Source organism: Lagopus muta, chromosome Z (genome assembly GCF_023343835.1).
Source record: "Lagopus muta isolate bLagMut1 chromosome Z, bLagMut1 primary, whole genome shotgun sequence".
NCBI lineage: Eukaryota > Metazoa > Chordata > Aves > Galliformes > Phasianidae > Lagopus > Lagopus muta.
In genome coordinates this window covers 3,057,291-3,073,772 of record NC_064472.1, presented here as the reverse complement: position 1 = coordinate 3,073,772, position 16,482 = coordinate 3,057,291, and the positions used below count along the sequence as shown (strand labels likewise).

Genomic DNA, 16,482 nt, shown 5'->3' with positions numbered 1-16,482 from the left:
TGTAGATAAGCAGCATGCTGTTACAGGCAGCTGGGATGGATTGGGAAACTGAAGGAGGATAGAAGGGATAGAAGAATCTCTCAAATCCATACCATCAGAATGGCCTGGATTGGAAGGACCTCAGGGATCACCAAGCTTCAACCTTCCCACTGTGTGCAGGGCCACCATCCTCCACATTTCATACCAGCCCAGGTGCCCAGGGCCCCATCCAACCTGGCCTTGAACACCTCCAGGGATGGACGGGGCATCACAGCCTCTCTGGGCAGCTGTTCCAGCACCTCACCACTCTCACAGCAAAGAACTTCCCCCTGAATCTTTCAACCTCAATCTTTCCTCCATCAACTTGAAACCATTTCTCTTGTCCTGCCATTATCTGCCCTTGAAAAGAGAAGGGTTAACTCTTCTGTTTGTGAGTTCCTTTAGGTAACCATCTCAGGCTGCTGAAGAATCACCCTTTGCACTTAAATGTATTTTTCAAAACAGTAGGTTAAAGCTTAATATTGCTTTTCCTTATGTGTCTGTGCCATTTTTTTTTTTTTTTTTAAGAGCCATACGTTTGTTTTTCACTGCTCTAAACCCATGAGCAATTTGTTCCCTACGATTCATCTGCAGGTGAATGTGATAATTGAAAGATCCTCCTTCACTTTATTCTGCCCTCAATTACAAATGAGAATTTGGGTCAAAGGCAGAGCGTGAAAAATTAAGATAAAATGATAAATACTGTATTGCTTTAAAAAAAAAAAAGTTCTCTAGGTGCTTTTTGGTTGATAATGTGCAGGTTATCAGGCAGATCAGTAGCTTGATTTTTCATACTTGTGCTGAAGAAATGCAATTTGTTAAAATATAATTTAAAGTAAATGTAGGACTGTGATGTGGGTGGATACTTTTTCTTGCTTGCAGCCCATGCTATTTGATGCTGTTTTCCTGGCAGATTTAGGAGACAGTCTAGGCCAGCTTGTAGGTTCTCATACAGCCAAGGCTTTTATGGCAGCTTTTTGAGAAGCACCCGACTGGTTTTTTAAATGCTCCTAATAAGCTTTATGCATGGCTTACCAGCATTTCTCTCTTCTGAGAAGAAATCTCTTATTATATAGCCAAGACTTCTATAGACGTTGCCTGAAGTATTGTAAATCCCACGTCCCTGAGAATATGGTATCGCTTTTTAGTCTTGCTCTGTGATATTCAGCAGCAACTTGGTTTCAAGCCAAAACGTCTGGATTTTGTTTATGCCACGTTGGTACTGTAAATTTGTCAATTGCCATAAAAACTAAAAGTCTTACAGTTTGAAGTCCTGATCTACTGAAAATAGATTTCTCATCGATATGGAAACAGACCTGCGTTCTGGTCTGTTCAGGCAGATGGCTACCAAGTCTGGGAATTTTCACTCTGGCTTTGTTCATAAGTGCTGAAATTCTCCATTAAAATGTTTGAAGTTCTTAGAGAAGGAGTGAAGAAGTTAGCATATGTTGCTTAGAACACATCGGTTTAAATTTCGTAATATAATGCTTAGAAATGCTTTTGTCATTTTCTGATCTGCTTTGGTGTGCCAGTGGGATGAGCCCCATTTGAAGTGATTCCCACCTATCTTTCACAAATGTGAAAAAAGGAGGAATGGATTGCTGTAACAGGATGAGTTCACGAGGAAAAAGTAAATAGAGAAAACCAGTGTGGTATTGAGTCATGCTGCCTGTAACTGAAAGCAACTAGTTGATTAGGTAATACTGTAAGATTTGGACCGAGTTGCTTGGGTCAATTATTCTTACCATTCTGTTCTTGTGCAGGCTGCTGTGTTGCTGAAAACCACGACTAGCTAACCCCGTCTTCCAGGCTGCGTGCTCCATGCTTTGAGACCGAGGGGACCTTGGTGTTCTGAAATGAAGATGGAGGCAGTGGGAAAAGCAGAAGAACTTTTGGATTCAGAAGTTCCACAGAAGGCTTCTGAGAAGCAGGAGACAGCTCCTGATGAAGATGGACCTATAGAACTGGAGACACATACTCAGAAAGACAGCGTGCCCACTGCATCAGACTCTGCAGTGCTCTCTTCCATGCCTTGCTTACTGATGGAACTGAGACGAGACTCCTCAGAGTCTCAGCTAGCATCTACAGAGAGTGATAAGCCAGCGGGCGGTCGAGTTTATGAGAGTGACTCTTCTAATCATTGCATGCTTTCTCCTTCTTCCAGTGGGCATTTGGCTGACTCAGATACGTTGTCTTCCACAGAAGAGAATGAGCCCTCTCAAGCTGAAGCTGCTGTGGAAGAAGATCCTTCTGGGGTCTCTGGGGGTGCAGCTGGGAGGAAATCCAGGCGATCCAGGTCCGAAAGTGAAACTTCAACAATGGCTGCCAAGAAAAACCGACAGTCTGTCGATAAGCAGAATGGTCGAGTTACCAAGGTAAAAGGTCACCGAAGCCAAAAGCACAAAGAAAGAATCCGGCTGCTAAGGCAGAAACGGGAAGCAGCTGCTCGCAAGAAGTACAACCTGCTGCAGGACAGCAGTACCAGTGATAGTGACCTGACGTGTGACTCGAGCACGAGCTCATCAGATGATGACGAAGAGGTTTCAGGGAGCAGCAAGACAATCACTGCAGAGATACCAGGTAGAGGATGTTTTTTAAACTGAACTGTAACGCATCTGGCATCGTTTCTCAGCTGTCATGTTAAGTTAGATGAGTGACGCTTGAGAAAGCCTAGGAGAACTGCAGCTCTGTGTAAATTTGAAGACTGCAGTGTATTAGCAAGATATGGGCAAATTTTAAAATCCGTTCTGAGGTTTTAGTGCACTTTTGCACACCAACAAATTTTAGAAGTGGTAAATTGGAGGAAGGACTGTCTGAATTCTGGAATTTTCAGATCTTTTCCTTTCTAAGGCTATATGAATTCCTATCAGTGCTGTTAAATCCCATTAGTTGGTGATAATCTAATAAATTCATTCTTAAGATAAGTGGCCAGCTTTGCTTTAATACACTAAGACCACAGCTTGGCAGCTGTGTTGGGAACAATATAGCATACCTCTTGCCTGTGTTACAACAAGGCCCTACTTACTGTTGCACTTATGCTGTGCTTTCAGCTCTCCGTTTCAGTGCATGACAAATGTACTTAGCCTTATTGCAAATTCTTGCAGATTGCAGCTGGTCACCTATTTTAGGACATAAATATGAATTTGTTTACACAGATGCCCAAGCTGTTTCCATTTATAAATTTGCAGCATTTCAGACAAAGCTGTTATCATTTTCCTGTGTGATAAGAATCTATAACATTTATGTTTTTAATTTGCTGACACGTCTGTGCTAAAAGATTGGAGGCAGCAAATTATAGGGAGATTCTTATAGCTTTATTAGTTGAAAGAAGGATAAATTCTCGAAGTTTCTTGTCTGCTGAGTCTTTGTTTTATTAGCCCAAGTGCCATGGACAGGATTGTGTATACTGCTCTTACAGAATACTATACCAGAGAACCATCATCACATGACAATCAGAAATAAAACTACGTAAGAATAAAGTTTTTGGCTTGCCAATTTTTACTGAGTTACATGACTTTTTGCCTTTTGTGCTAGAAGATTTTTTTTTTTTAGATCAGTTTAAGTTTACATAGGGTGAGAAAACTTTTAAGGAAAACTGCAATAGCTGGTCTTCACTGTCTGAACTGTTTACTAGATGTCTTATTTAAAATATCTGCATCAGATTTTGCACATAATGGTCTCTGTTCTAACTGGCTTGATGACAGTGAACAATTTTGCTGCCATGAGAACTGGCCTTTCTCCCACATATTGCTAGGAAGCAGGTTGCACAAAGGAAGTTAATGTTTATTATTGGAAAGTCTGGGAAAGGCATATTCTTCTTGTAACGTGTAGTAAACTTTTAATAGATGCTTTAAAATTATTTTTCCAATTTAGTAGTTGGTCAAACTTCTGGTTTTCATAGCTCTGTGCCTTTTTTTTTTAACTGCTTTTTTTTTTTTTTTTTTTTTAAGCTATGTTTACACTTTACAGGGCAATTAAGACTTAATATAAAGCCCATGGAAGAAAACTTTCATTCAATTTTCAGATGGGTCAACCCCTCCTCTCCCCAAAAAAACTCCTCACCAAATCCCCCAGGGTATATGCTTTTATTTTTTATGAAGTCATAAAGCACCTTTTGACCCAGAAAGGTCCCACTTGGTATTTGTCAGATCTGCCTAGATTCTTGACTTGCATTGCTGAGTTTGGAAACCATTCTTGAGTACTTTTCTGTGCTACTGGGCTCCAGCATTTGAGTGTAGTGAAATGATCCCACTGTAGTATATAGAGAACTTGTAAATTTAATGATTATTAAACACATCTTTTGATTTTTGCCTTCGTTGCAGTATGTGGGTGTGCAAAAGCCAGCCTGGAGAACAGTGACCTTTATTGTTAGTTCATAGCTCCTATCATCCGAGTAATAATAAATTACATTATGACTAACCTGGAATCAGGCATAATGTGTGCCTGGCAGATTGTGGGTTTTTTTGAGGCAGAATCATCTTTGGTAGATGTTTGGTAGGAAACTGGCAAGTACAAGAGTACAAGAGAGAAACATGCTCTGTAGAGACAAGGACAAAGGTAGCCAAAAATGCATCCTGTGCTCCTCTGGGTTAATAAAGCGTGGGCTTCACAGATGCAGTGGAGCCATGAGCCTGGCAGGGACTCCCTGTGCTCCATTGCAGTGTCAGATCCATGTGCTTCCTGTGGTCCCTCTTGGTGGGTTTACAGAGTGCTTAGCTGAAGTCACTTTTCTGAACAGAAAGCATTTTTAATGCTCTTAGCACTGGGCTCTAAACAGCCTGAGAAGTTAGGAATTAACAATTAGAAAATACTGCAGGGTAAGCTTTCCTGGAAATTCAGCCATGAGTATCCTCTGCACAAAGTCAAAAAGTAACAGACTTCATTTTTAACTTCACACTTGAACTTCATTGTCCAGAAACTGCAGTACGTCTGTCGGAACACAAGCAAGGAAAAAGCACTGTCATTTACTTTTGAAGAAGTCCGTACCCCTCGATGCAGAGGAGTTTGTGTTTTTCCCATAGTCTTACTGCATTTGGATGCCTCAGCAGTACTTTTTGTTGCAGCCTCAATGTGGCTTATTACTGGGACTGATTTTCAAACCTGTCTGTTGTCTGGAAAATAGCTTTGCCAACAGAGATGCTGTAAAACTTTTAGCAATAGTTCATTTAATATGGCCTTTATAACAGAGGCTGTGTGTATCTAACTCTTAACCTTCTGCTGAAACTTATAACAGAAGACAGTTCACTTGTGTAAAGTATGAAATTTGAAGTGCCAAATTTGAGAGTACAATAATGTTTTCATGTCAATCACCACTTCCATCCTAATAGTGCAGTCATTTATTTTTTTTTTAAACCATTCACATGACTGATTCTGAAATACATTAGGATAGGAGAGTAAGGTAAGGAAAACATTCACATGGGTGCACGATGGTGTGCTGAATAGATGTAGTGTTATTAGCTTCATTTTGTTGTGTGTGCACCCAAGTTGGGAACTAAGCAGTTGTGCAATAGAGTCACAGTCCTCTGCTGAACTCCATTAAAATGCTCTGGCTTGTTTTTCTTCTCCACAAAGACTGGAGAGAAGAGTTGAGATCTAATTGGTCATATAGTAAGGACCAAGCTCAGTGTGGTGTGTTATTCTTAACTTGGCACCGTATAATATATATATTCAACCTGAAAATACAGGCTCGATCAAAATTTCATGGATGCTCCTGAGAATTTTTTGACTGACCTGAGCAGTTGTACGTTTGGACTCTTTATTTCATTCAGTGCAATGTTTTTTAATTATTGCAGATGAGGAATAATCTGTTATATCTTAATGACTGAGCCTCTCTGTTGGCATTTAAAACTGTGCTGTTCGTTAGGGAATACCAGATAGCATTCACTTCAAGCATAAGGAGATGATCTTTGAGTCCTGAAACTGGTTCTGCTAGACTTACTGCTGGTGAAAGATTTTTCTTTAAACAATTTCAAATTTAATCATGCAAATTAACTCTGAATGAAATTAGGATAAGAACGAGTCTAGGAATTAATTATTTCTTTGTAAATGCTTTTCTTTGGAAGGAGGAAGGTTTGCTTAACAGATCATAATGTGAAAAAATCAGTTTGCCACCATTGTGCTTTCTGCAACTCAGATTGAAGTCTGCATTGAAATAGGAGGAGGCTCTTGTTACAGGCTTTTAAAAATCTCTTTTGAGTACTGATGCTGAAGGACGTATTGCAGCTCAATGGTTTAAAAAGGAAAAGCAAAAAAAAAAAAAAAAAAGCACAGTATGTGTGAGCCAGTTTGCGTCCTCTTAAGATGAGCACAAAGAGCTTTGAATGGAGCATCTGCCTTAGGGATGAGTTTTATTGGAGTTCCACACAATGGTATAAAAGGGACAAATGAGAGATTTGCAGTGAGATACTCATTTGGAAAGGCAAGGTAGAATAATGACTACATGTGGTCCACTATTGCTGACTAGGATGGAGATGCAGTGTATCTTCTTAGCTGTTAGGTTGTCTGATCCCTTAAATTAAATAACTTTGGTGTTTATTTGGTAGTATTTAACAGATCCCATAAAGAGACAGCGCAGGGAATTTCTTAGGTACTGTTCTGCAGGTGATACTGACTTGGCATAGCTTCTAAAATTGTAGGACTGCAAGCTCACAGTTAGCAATGGGACCAGTTTGATAAATGCTAGCTTTTTCATATAATAATTAGAAATGCACTTTTAGACTCAATTTTTCTTAACACTAAAGATAATGAGTAAAGAAGTGGGTAGAGCCTGTTACAAGTAGAGCCACAGAAAGAGCACTTGAAGCAGTTTGCTTTGCTGCTACTGTCAATTGTGGATGTAGTGTGATGCCTTTAAAACAAAAAACTATATTGCAGGGTGATATATCTTTCAATACATAGGCCCTTTAGTTGACAAAACAGTTTTGTCAGCTTTGACTGTGCTAATTCATTCTTAACTTTAGAAGCCTGGCTTGTTTTATATCGTGTACCACTATCAATAGTACTTTTTTGTTTAAATTGCAGTTAAAACTTGCTTAATATTACTTACATGTTTCTACTCTTAAACGTGTGGAAGGCAGAAAGACTCCTGTTTAGTTCTTTTGTCTTGGGATAAATCCCTGACTGAAGAATGAATAGAATCACACTGGAGTATGTGGACAGTGTAATATATATTTTTTTCTGTTTTAGGGAGCCAACAGGCATTTAATATTCAAAAGGAACTACATTTTAGGAAAAAAGAGGTATTATTTTACTTGATTATTTTCAGTTAAATGCCAACATGGAGATGGAAGGTAATTACTACACGGCAATTTGTTTTTGAGCAGAGGACCGAAATGCTGAATTTCCAGCTTATCTGGCAGGTAAACAGATGAGACTTCCAAAGTAGGGTCTTAAATAGAAAGTCTCTGGCCCTCAAGTGGTAGCATTGCTATGGCTTGAAAATAAGAAGAGAATAATATTGGGCTTTGTTTGGCTGTTGCTTACTGAAAGACTTCAGAATACCTCATTTAAATAGCTTTTAAAAAAATGTATTGATAGGTGATACCATAATTTCATATAGACAGTGGAATCCCATTGAAGAGTTAGTGCCTTATGCTTTTGTTAGTAGACTTTGCAAGGCTGTGCAGTGAGTTCTCAGCATGTTTTCTACTAATTTTACTGAGACGTTGTTAACGTATGAAATCACTGGTTCAGATAGCTGCTTTCTGCAGTTGGATGTGATGTTTGTCTCATTCTGGAACTACCACCAGTAATGTTTGTATGCTGGATAGCATGCAGGCGGGTTTGTTGTCTCAAACAGACCCAAAGCCCAGCTGTCCTGGGGTTTGTTGCTTCCTGGAGGTTTCCCAAGTGAACTAGAAAGGGCAGTGGTGTCTGTAGGTTTTTTAGTTGACATGTAGAGTAGGATAGTAAGGATGGCTTTGTCTTCTCGCTGCTAAAGTTCTTCCTGGTAGTCTCAAAGTCATAATGTTTTTGCTAGCTGGAAGGAGAACAGCTTCCTTCCAGCTTTGCCCAATCTCTTTTTTTGCACTGACTTGAAGAAGTCACGTGAGAAATTGTGCATGGCCAGCTGGTAATTCTCAAGATGAAGGGCACACGTGGTTGGTGTGTGAGGCTTGTTGTTGGCATCCACATCGTCACAGACCTGTCCTGTGGGTTATTCCTGTAGCTGTGTTTTCCACTGAGACCCGACAGAAGTTGCTTCCACCAGTGTGTCAGCATGGTATTCGTGTATCTGTGTGCTTATGTGCGTGTTTTTGTTGTGTGTTCTCTTCATGGGTGTTGAGCCTTTTTTCCAGAATTAAACCAAGAGTGGTAAGCTCTGGGCTTGGCTACTGCAGGCACTGCAGTCACCTGTTACTGTCTGCTGTTTGGTGTGCATTTATCAGGCCATTACTAAGGGGTTTGAGTAATTATTGAGTAACCTGTAATTATTCAGATTTATCAGCTAAAACTGCGGTCTATTGGAGCAAAGCTTAACAGCAGCAAACCTCCTGATGCTGTATGATTTTTCTGATGCCTTCAGTTGAAATAAAAATTGAAATTGTGAGGGAATTGGGCTAATTTGGTTCATAAAACCAACAAGATCTTTGTGACAGAATTGTATGAGAATTCTAGAATAAGAGTAATTTTGAAGCCAAAATTTATTATAACCTCAGCGAGTGCAAAATGTTATTTATTTTGACAAGAACAATGTTAGTTAATTTGATGTTTGCTAATTCCTCCCGTGTTAATATCCAAGGGATGCAATTAGAAAAGTTTGTTTTCCTAACATGCCTTAATAAACAAGATGATGTTCTTACTTCATGATGTCTCATCAAATGGCCTCAATGTCTTTAAAGCTGGCTTCAGTCGTGCTGGGGGATCTGGAGGAGCGACCAGGGAAATTCCAGGATTGCTTGACAGGGGCACCGTGTGGGATAGGAACTGCATAGGCAATGTCCTGGAAGAGGCCATGAACTGCTTTGCCGAGATGCAGAGGCAGACAGAGGAGAAATTTCGCATGTGGATAGAAAAGCTAACCCGTCTTGACACGGATGAAGAAAGCAAGCAGCAACTGGAGCCCAGGGAACCTAAAATGCAACTAGTTGGCCAAAGAGTCCCCCCTACCACACAGTCAGGGGCTTTCATGCAGATGCCTGATAGCCAAGTACTTCCTCAGCAGTCGTTTAATACTTACGTGGGCTATCAGAATGTCGATGCTACGCTAGAGTTTCCAGCGACTTTTAATAACAATTTTCCACCTATCTTTCCAGAGAATGGGAATATTGCAGAGCCTGATTTGAATCAATCATAAACTTACATCTATATATCTTGATGTTACTTTGGATTATGCTAAAAACAAGGTTTGCTTTTCATATTTATTTGTTTTTCCCTTCTGGCTTTGATTACCGTGGCAACTTTGTTTTAATTATAGAGAATATATATGTAGTTTAAATTAAAAAACAAAACAAAACAAAACAAAAAAAAAACAAAAACAAAAACAAACAAAAAAAACCACCCAAAAACACAGCATACCTATGTGCATGTGCCAGCACAGACATAAACACCTGCAGAGGGAGGGGGTGGGAGGGGAAATGCTGTGGGCTTTCATCACCTGACTTGGGAAGATGTAAGTTAGAGTCCTTGTTTAAATACTACAGAAGCCATACAGCTACATTTGTTACGATAGGAGCGTTCAGACTGTTCATCCAAATGCTCTTCCTGCATGGTAAAACATTTAAGTAAGGAAATAAGTTTTATATTTAAGGATGTACCCTAGAGAACCAGACTAGTTACAGACCTGTAACATTTCCTTAACTCTGTGCTCACTCCCAAGTTCTGCAGCTTGAATACGGCACGCATTATTTTTTCTTTTTCCTTTTCAGGCAGAAGTAATAAATAAGCTTACCCTAAAGATTTAGCTATATATAACCAATGTGCACAACTGACATTTTGTCTCCTGTTTAGTAGATCATTTCTTGTCTGGAGTTTTTATTAATGTCCCTGCTGTGTTGCATATGGCATATTTATGGAAGCAGCTGTCTTTACAGCGTGTGCAAAAAATATGCACATGTATACATATCTACGTGGTCAGTTTGGGTGGAAATCATCTCCTCTAACTTTAGGTGTCTGGTTTGCTGTTCTGCAGATCTCAGGAAAGAGAGAAGTGCCTACAGAGGATATCCCCTGGCAATGTCTTCCTCTTCCATGAGTTATCAGCTTCCAAACAGATAAGATAACTTTGGGCTACAGTTAGGCGAGATGAATCATGCCCAAAGTACGTTGTGTGCATGCATGACCCGTGCACACAAAGCACTGCTGCTTCCTTATGTATATATGAGCAATCTGCATCCTTCATGCTGCAGTACAAATAGTGGTGTCAGTCCTGAGATAAGTGGCTGCTGGTGGGCAGGTTGGTTCTTTGCACAGGAATTTAAGTGAAGGGGTGACAGACAGATCAGTAAGCACTGTGCTGGTCTGAAGGTGTGGTTTGCCAGAGCCAGAGCTTCTGAAACTAGCTGAAAAGCCACTGAGATTGTTATTCACCTGTGAGTGGGAATGCCAGGACGTTAGTTTTATTTAAATAATACAATAACTTGCTATCGTGTGGATTTTTTTATACTGATAGTTATCCTGAATAGACAGGCTCAAAACTGTGATGTTTAAAGTAGAATTAATTTAAAATATATATTAGAAAACTCTATTTAATTCTTACTGCTATCGCTACAAACAGGGATTGTTGTTCACCTCTCCAGTAAGGCCTTTCTTCACGTGAAGTAACTCCTCCATAGCTACCAAAAATGAACATTTCTCATCAATTAGAACTTGTTAAATGATTCTAATGCACATGAAATAGAAATTGCGGTGAAGGAAGCGGAGAGTCTTTGTGTAGGCATGGTTTAAGCAAAGAGAACACTGTAGGTCTCTTTAGGCTCTGGTTCTTGTACATCAGTCGCTGCTGATTATTTTTTTATTTTTAATTATTTTAGTGCAATTCCTTTTCTTTCTGTTGGAATTCAGCACTGTATCTTCCTCTTAATTTCTTCCTTCTTGAAGTCAGCAGGTGTTTTTCCATCAATTTGCAGTTTTTGGATCAATCCTGTAAAGGAAACCCAGTAAGTGCTTTTTATTCTCAGCGCTGTCACGGGTGCTTCAACATTATTGTTTTTCCCCCCCTTTTTTTTTTTTTTTTTTTTTTTTTTTTTTTTAAAATACGTGATGCCTTCATTAAAAGAGAGCTTAGAGAGCCATGTTACTTTCAGAGGACCTGCCTGGAGGACTGTGCAGGAGGCAATTTTTAAGGACTGGAATAAATTCTTTGCAGATGACCTTCGTAATTTTGATACAAAGATTTTGATACAACCTTAGGAGAAAACTCCCTCATCTGAAATGGTCTGCATTTGTAACTGACCTGTGGGTAAACTGTCACGGGTTAATTTATGTTTATTTACCATTTAGTACACTTGTTTAAAATCAAAATCCTTTCAGGGAAAATCATTTACTGATATGGAGAAAAAAAATAATTCCTTCTGTTGTTCGTAGATTTGCTATGTATGCCTTTATGACAATGATAAGAGCAGCATATTTCAAAGCATGACAACTTTACAAGCCTTCCCATGCATGCAGAAGCAGCTTTTTGCAGTGACTGCTTTCTTTCCATGCGCAGGCATTGCTTTAACTCGGTGTCTCTGTAAGCATGCTGTTAACTTTTTTTAATAAATAAAATAGTATATATAGGACAGTTAAGCATTTCCAAACAAATTTTGGAAGGGGATCTGCTGAACTTATTTTTCGCTGAGATTTAAACTGACTTTTATGTAGTGATCTCATAAATGGAGATTAACTTTGGGGATGTAGCCAGTGAAATCTCTGCCAATCTTCAGTATCTTGTGCTTTTTTTTTTTTTCTTCCTTTCTTTCTTTGAAAATGGAAACCACGTACATCAGAGCCTTCAGCTGTCCTAACTGCCTTCAGTGCATGAGTTAGGGAATACCTGCTCTATTATTGTTGAGATGAGGTCCCCGTTGTCTGCTCAGGCATCCTATGGTCTGACCTAGCAGGAGCGTCGGATGGCTTTGGAGCATCACGACGCAGCGCCCTGCAGGCAGCAGTGCCAGTGCTGTGATGATTCTGTGTTTCAGGTTGGGCATCTCTTTGAGCCAGCAGCTTTCAGGGCTCCTGATAGGTAACTTCAGATTTTCCTTTTCTTTTTTTTTTTTTTGTTCTGGAGAACTGGAAGTATTCTCACTGTAGTACATGACTGCGGTTGGTTTGTCGTGGTTTCCATTTTAGGCTTATTTTCAAAGGGCTTTGACTAGAAACTTTCAGGGAGTTAGAACCTATTTAGCTGAAATTTTAACATTAATTTTGATCTCGTCCATTCAAGTGTTTCATTGAAGTAGTCCAGCTTTATTGAAGGGTATCAGGAGCAATCTCTCACTCCCAGTTGGAGATAGGTTTTGAATGTACGTTTATGTTCACATCTCAACACTTTGCTCCAAAACCACTGAGTCTAGCATACAGAAATGAGTAGTTTTGCCCAGAGGTGGAGAATCAAATTTGGAATTTTTATACTTTTCCTACGTCTTATACTTCAGAATGGAGTAAAGAAACATCTTTTCTTGTTTGCTTCCTAAATAAATATTTGCAATTTTATGGTTTTGGAAGAGCAAATGAGTCAAGCTAGATCAGTTGGTGCAAACAGGTAGAGCTCCAGTAGCCCATTCAAGCTCCTGGATTACCATTTTTAATACTGAATTATGTTGAGTTTGGAGGGCTTATTTAGGAAATAAATATATGTTTTTTAAAGCAGCACACAGCTTAAAACAAATTCCAAGTCAGTATTTCTATTGCAAAAAGTGGTGGGGAAAAAAAAAAGACAACCCAACATCTTAGACCTTCAGACAGACTGTTTCTTTGGTGTTATGGCAAAATAACCCAGGCAGAGGTACACACCTGTATTGAAGTTCATGGTGTCTTGTAGTGTTGCTGCAGGATTGTTGGGTTACTTTATTGGAGTGCTAAACTCAGGAGCGGAGGACCAATCTTGACTCCAATGAACTGGGGTTATGTCTGGCAGTTATTTTGCAAACTGGAGCATATTTATGTTATGACAGATGTTTCTCGTTGATGTATTTTGTTTCTTCCTGTATCACATACTGTAAACGTCACCAAAGGCATTGGAAATTAAATCCTAGCCCCATTAAAACCAGTAGAAAACTTCTACCCAATGGGGCTAGCATTTCACCTCGTTAAAAGCTGAACTTGCTGAGCGGTTTTTTGGATGCAGAGTGCTTTAAAGGAGCCCCTGCCTTGTGGGAGGTGTAAGTTGGGATTCCTGAGCAGATGCTCCTGTAGTGCTGGAGGTGTGATTAAGAGCACTTGAACAACTTGTACTGTAGAAGCAAAATCCTCAGGCTGATTGATGAGGATGGACAGTACTTTGCAAGTACTGAGCTAGAAACTAGTCTTTCTGAGAAATGTTATTAGTCTCATGGTGTTGGATCAGAGCAACGAAGGCACATGGAAAACAAGCTTATTAAATTAGAAGTGATTTTGAGAGCTGTGTTAAATCTCAGGCTAGCCAGGCAGTGGTGAGCCTGGATCAGGTGCTGCACTGAGCCCTGCCATGCATGGGAGGATGCAGTGTGCACTCCCCAAATTTCCAACTCTAGGGATTCTGATTCCAAATAGTGATATTTTTGGGAGAGGTGCCTCTGCTCACCTGCCCTGTGCCACTGGGGGATTTACACAGGGGCATTCCTGTTCTTGCAGAGATGCAAGAGCAGGGTGAGATGACTTTTGCAGTGGAAGAGATCTGAGTGACAGGTCTGCTTCCACAATTAAGGGTCATTAAGCAGCACCAGTGAAAGCGAGCTCTGTCTCCATGCGAATCACACACTGCTGATACTCAGCAAACAGCCATCTATCTCCACGTGCCTTTGCTGAACGCACAATGAGAATAACTTTGTGTCCCTCTGTGCAATTTGGTGAAACGAATCCAAGCTATTTTCCATCTGCTCATCAAAAAGCCTGAAAGAACATGAATGTTGGTCAGTGAGACTTGCATTTGAGATCTCTTCTGGTGTGATTATAAGCAATCCAGTCTGAGAACAGACTTTTAACTTGTGTTGTTTTAACTTCACTGTTTTATAGTTTACTGTGTGAAATGAAGGAAACTGTGAAAGAAATTGATTCATTGATCTTTTTTTTGTTGTTGTTGTTTCTCAACTTATGATTTTAGGGAGAATGTTGTTACACTACTGTTGTTTTTCTTTTTCTTTTTTTTTTAATTGTAGTGACCATGTATTCTTCGCCTAACCCTGTACATTCTGAAATGTAACTCCTGTAACCTGGAATAAATAAATAAACCTAAATAGTAATGAAGCGTTTCATGTTGCTAAACAACAAAAGTCTCCTGCCCTCATCCTCCTCTGGGCACTGCAGCAGAGGTAGCTGGTTTATGCCACTGGACTGCAGATGCTTTGGCTGTAGTGCTGGGTTATGTCTTAAGTAATACCAGGTTTGCAATTTCTACCTGGAACAAAAGAAGCAGTTCCTTTAGTCCGTAGTCTGAATGGTGAAGCCATTCTGTTCAGGTGAAGCTTATGGATGTGTCTGCTGCCAAACCTTTTCACTTACAGTAGAGTCCTCTAGATCTTAGCTTCTGGCATGCAAAATCTCATTGCTTTGCTTACTGCAGTGATAATTGGAGCTTTTGATTTATGTATGGTTATCAAGGTCCGTTCTTTGTTTTGCATAATCTCCAAGCAAATGTAATTATCTTAAATCCATGTGAGGTGTAAATGATGGCATTTTGGGGATGTTTTATTCTTTTAAAATGTCTGTGTTCTCTTTTTTTTTAAAATTTAAGAGCCAGTTCAGCTTAATTAAGAAGCAGCCCTTGCTCTTTGGGCTTGCATACATGCCTGGATCCCTCCATGCTGCCTTTTTAGCTTTTGCATGTTACAAGAAAGCATTCCCAAGCACTATTTTTAAACTCAATGATTTTCCAGTTAAAATTAGCTCAGTGATTGGAGGGCAATGTCATTTTCAGCAGTGCTGAGCTCTCCTCCTTGTTAGTCCTGAGCACATCTCTGCATGCCTCAGTTCCCCCGTTGGCAAAATGAGCCACCTAAGAACCCTCTGAGCTCAGCAATGGAAAGCTTTGTTAAGAATAAAGGGCTGTAATAATTACTGTGATTATTATGGTCCCTTCTGCAGGCAGGGAAGCTTTGTTCACACCTAAACAGGGCTTCACTCGGTGGCTCCAGAGGGCAATTCTAGGCACCACAGTTAGCCTGTTAATTTTGGAGTGATTTCCACTGGGATTGTCCTCTGGAGACATCGGTCTTTTTCCTCAGCTTGCATGGAACATGTAAGGAATTGAAGTACGTAAAGCAGTCTAAATCCCATCCCGAGGGCTGGCTGTCATCTTGTTGAGCTTCAGCGGTGCAGAGGTTGTGTGCCATGCTGAAGCCTCAGCTCCAGTGCTGGGATGGGAGGCAGATGATGGTGAGATTCAAACCATCAACATCATCCATTCCTGTATCAGAACCCTCAGAGTTCCTCCATCCAGCGATGAGCTGAGGGTTCTGTGCCCAAAGCTAAGACAGCTGAAGAGCCAGAACAGCTTGCAGGGCTGAATTCCCCATTTCAGGTTCTGATGCCCTTCGTGTCCTATGATAAACTGTTCTGCATTGATAAGCAGCTATTGCAGCACAAAGGTAACAGCGCCTTGTATGGCATCACTGCGTTTAGTTTTGATGAGCTCTGTAAATTAAGGGAGAATCGGACACTTGGAAGCATTGTCCCTGTGATGACCTCTAGAAAAAATAATAAATCCTTACGGTCTTTCCCTCCTCCTGTTCACAGTAAATGTCAACAGCTGTATTTTGCTGCTGGTACTTATTAACTTTCAGCCCTTGTCTTTTTCAAGCATTTCATGCTTTAACAGTGAGTTACAGCCTATCACCAGTGAAACACACATTTTCCATCTACCTTGAGTTCTCAGAAGATGCAATTTTTGCTAAAGGTTCTATTTAAATTACTGAGGAGAAAACCTCCTAATTCCGCTGCATTAAACTGTGATTCCATCATGGTTTTGTTTTCCTGCCTTTGTTTTTTCTGTCTTTAAGAACCAGTTGTGATGAAGGGCGGCTCCACAGAAGACAAACCGATAAAAAACACGGCTGTGCTTTCAGTGAATCTTTTTACCTTTTCAACCTGAAAGCCTTTTTTCAGTTCTCATTTCCCAGCTGAAGCCAGTCACCCAGATTCCTTGGCACCACGCCGTCGCTTTGCATCACATCATCAGATGATGGTGTAGTTGGCCAGCGAAGTCTTCCTAGCTTAACCCCTCCTGTCCTGTCCCTGTGGCATGCAAAAGGAAGCAGGCTTTTGGGATTTGAGGCATTTTAGAGGATTTTTGGATATGCCTTCACTGCCATTTGCATCTTGTTGTCTCTGTGGCACACCGAAGCA

The 16,482-nt window shown here is 40.2% G+C and overlaps 1 protein-coding gene across 3 annotated transcripts in view; it reads left to right on the top strand.

The window, feature by feature from the left end:
• Positions 1 to 16,482, top strand: part of CZH18orf25 (chromosome Z C18orf25 homolog) — a 43,216-nt gene that overhangs the window by 14,177 nt on the left and 12,557 nt on the right. For 2 of the 3 annotated variants that reach the window (XM_048931627.1, XM_048931628.1), the window contains one exon: positions 1,782 to 2,598. In XM_048931627.1, the coding sequence (XP_048787584.1) occupies positions 1,875 to 2,598 (724 nt within the window). In that variant the 5' untranslated portion in view covers positions 1,782 to 1,874. Of the gene's footprint in view, positions 1 to 1,781; positions 2,599 to 8,858; positions 15,368 to 16,482 lie in introns of those variants that run through there. The other variant, XM_048931629.1, reaches the window with a different exon arrangement.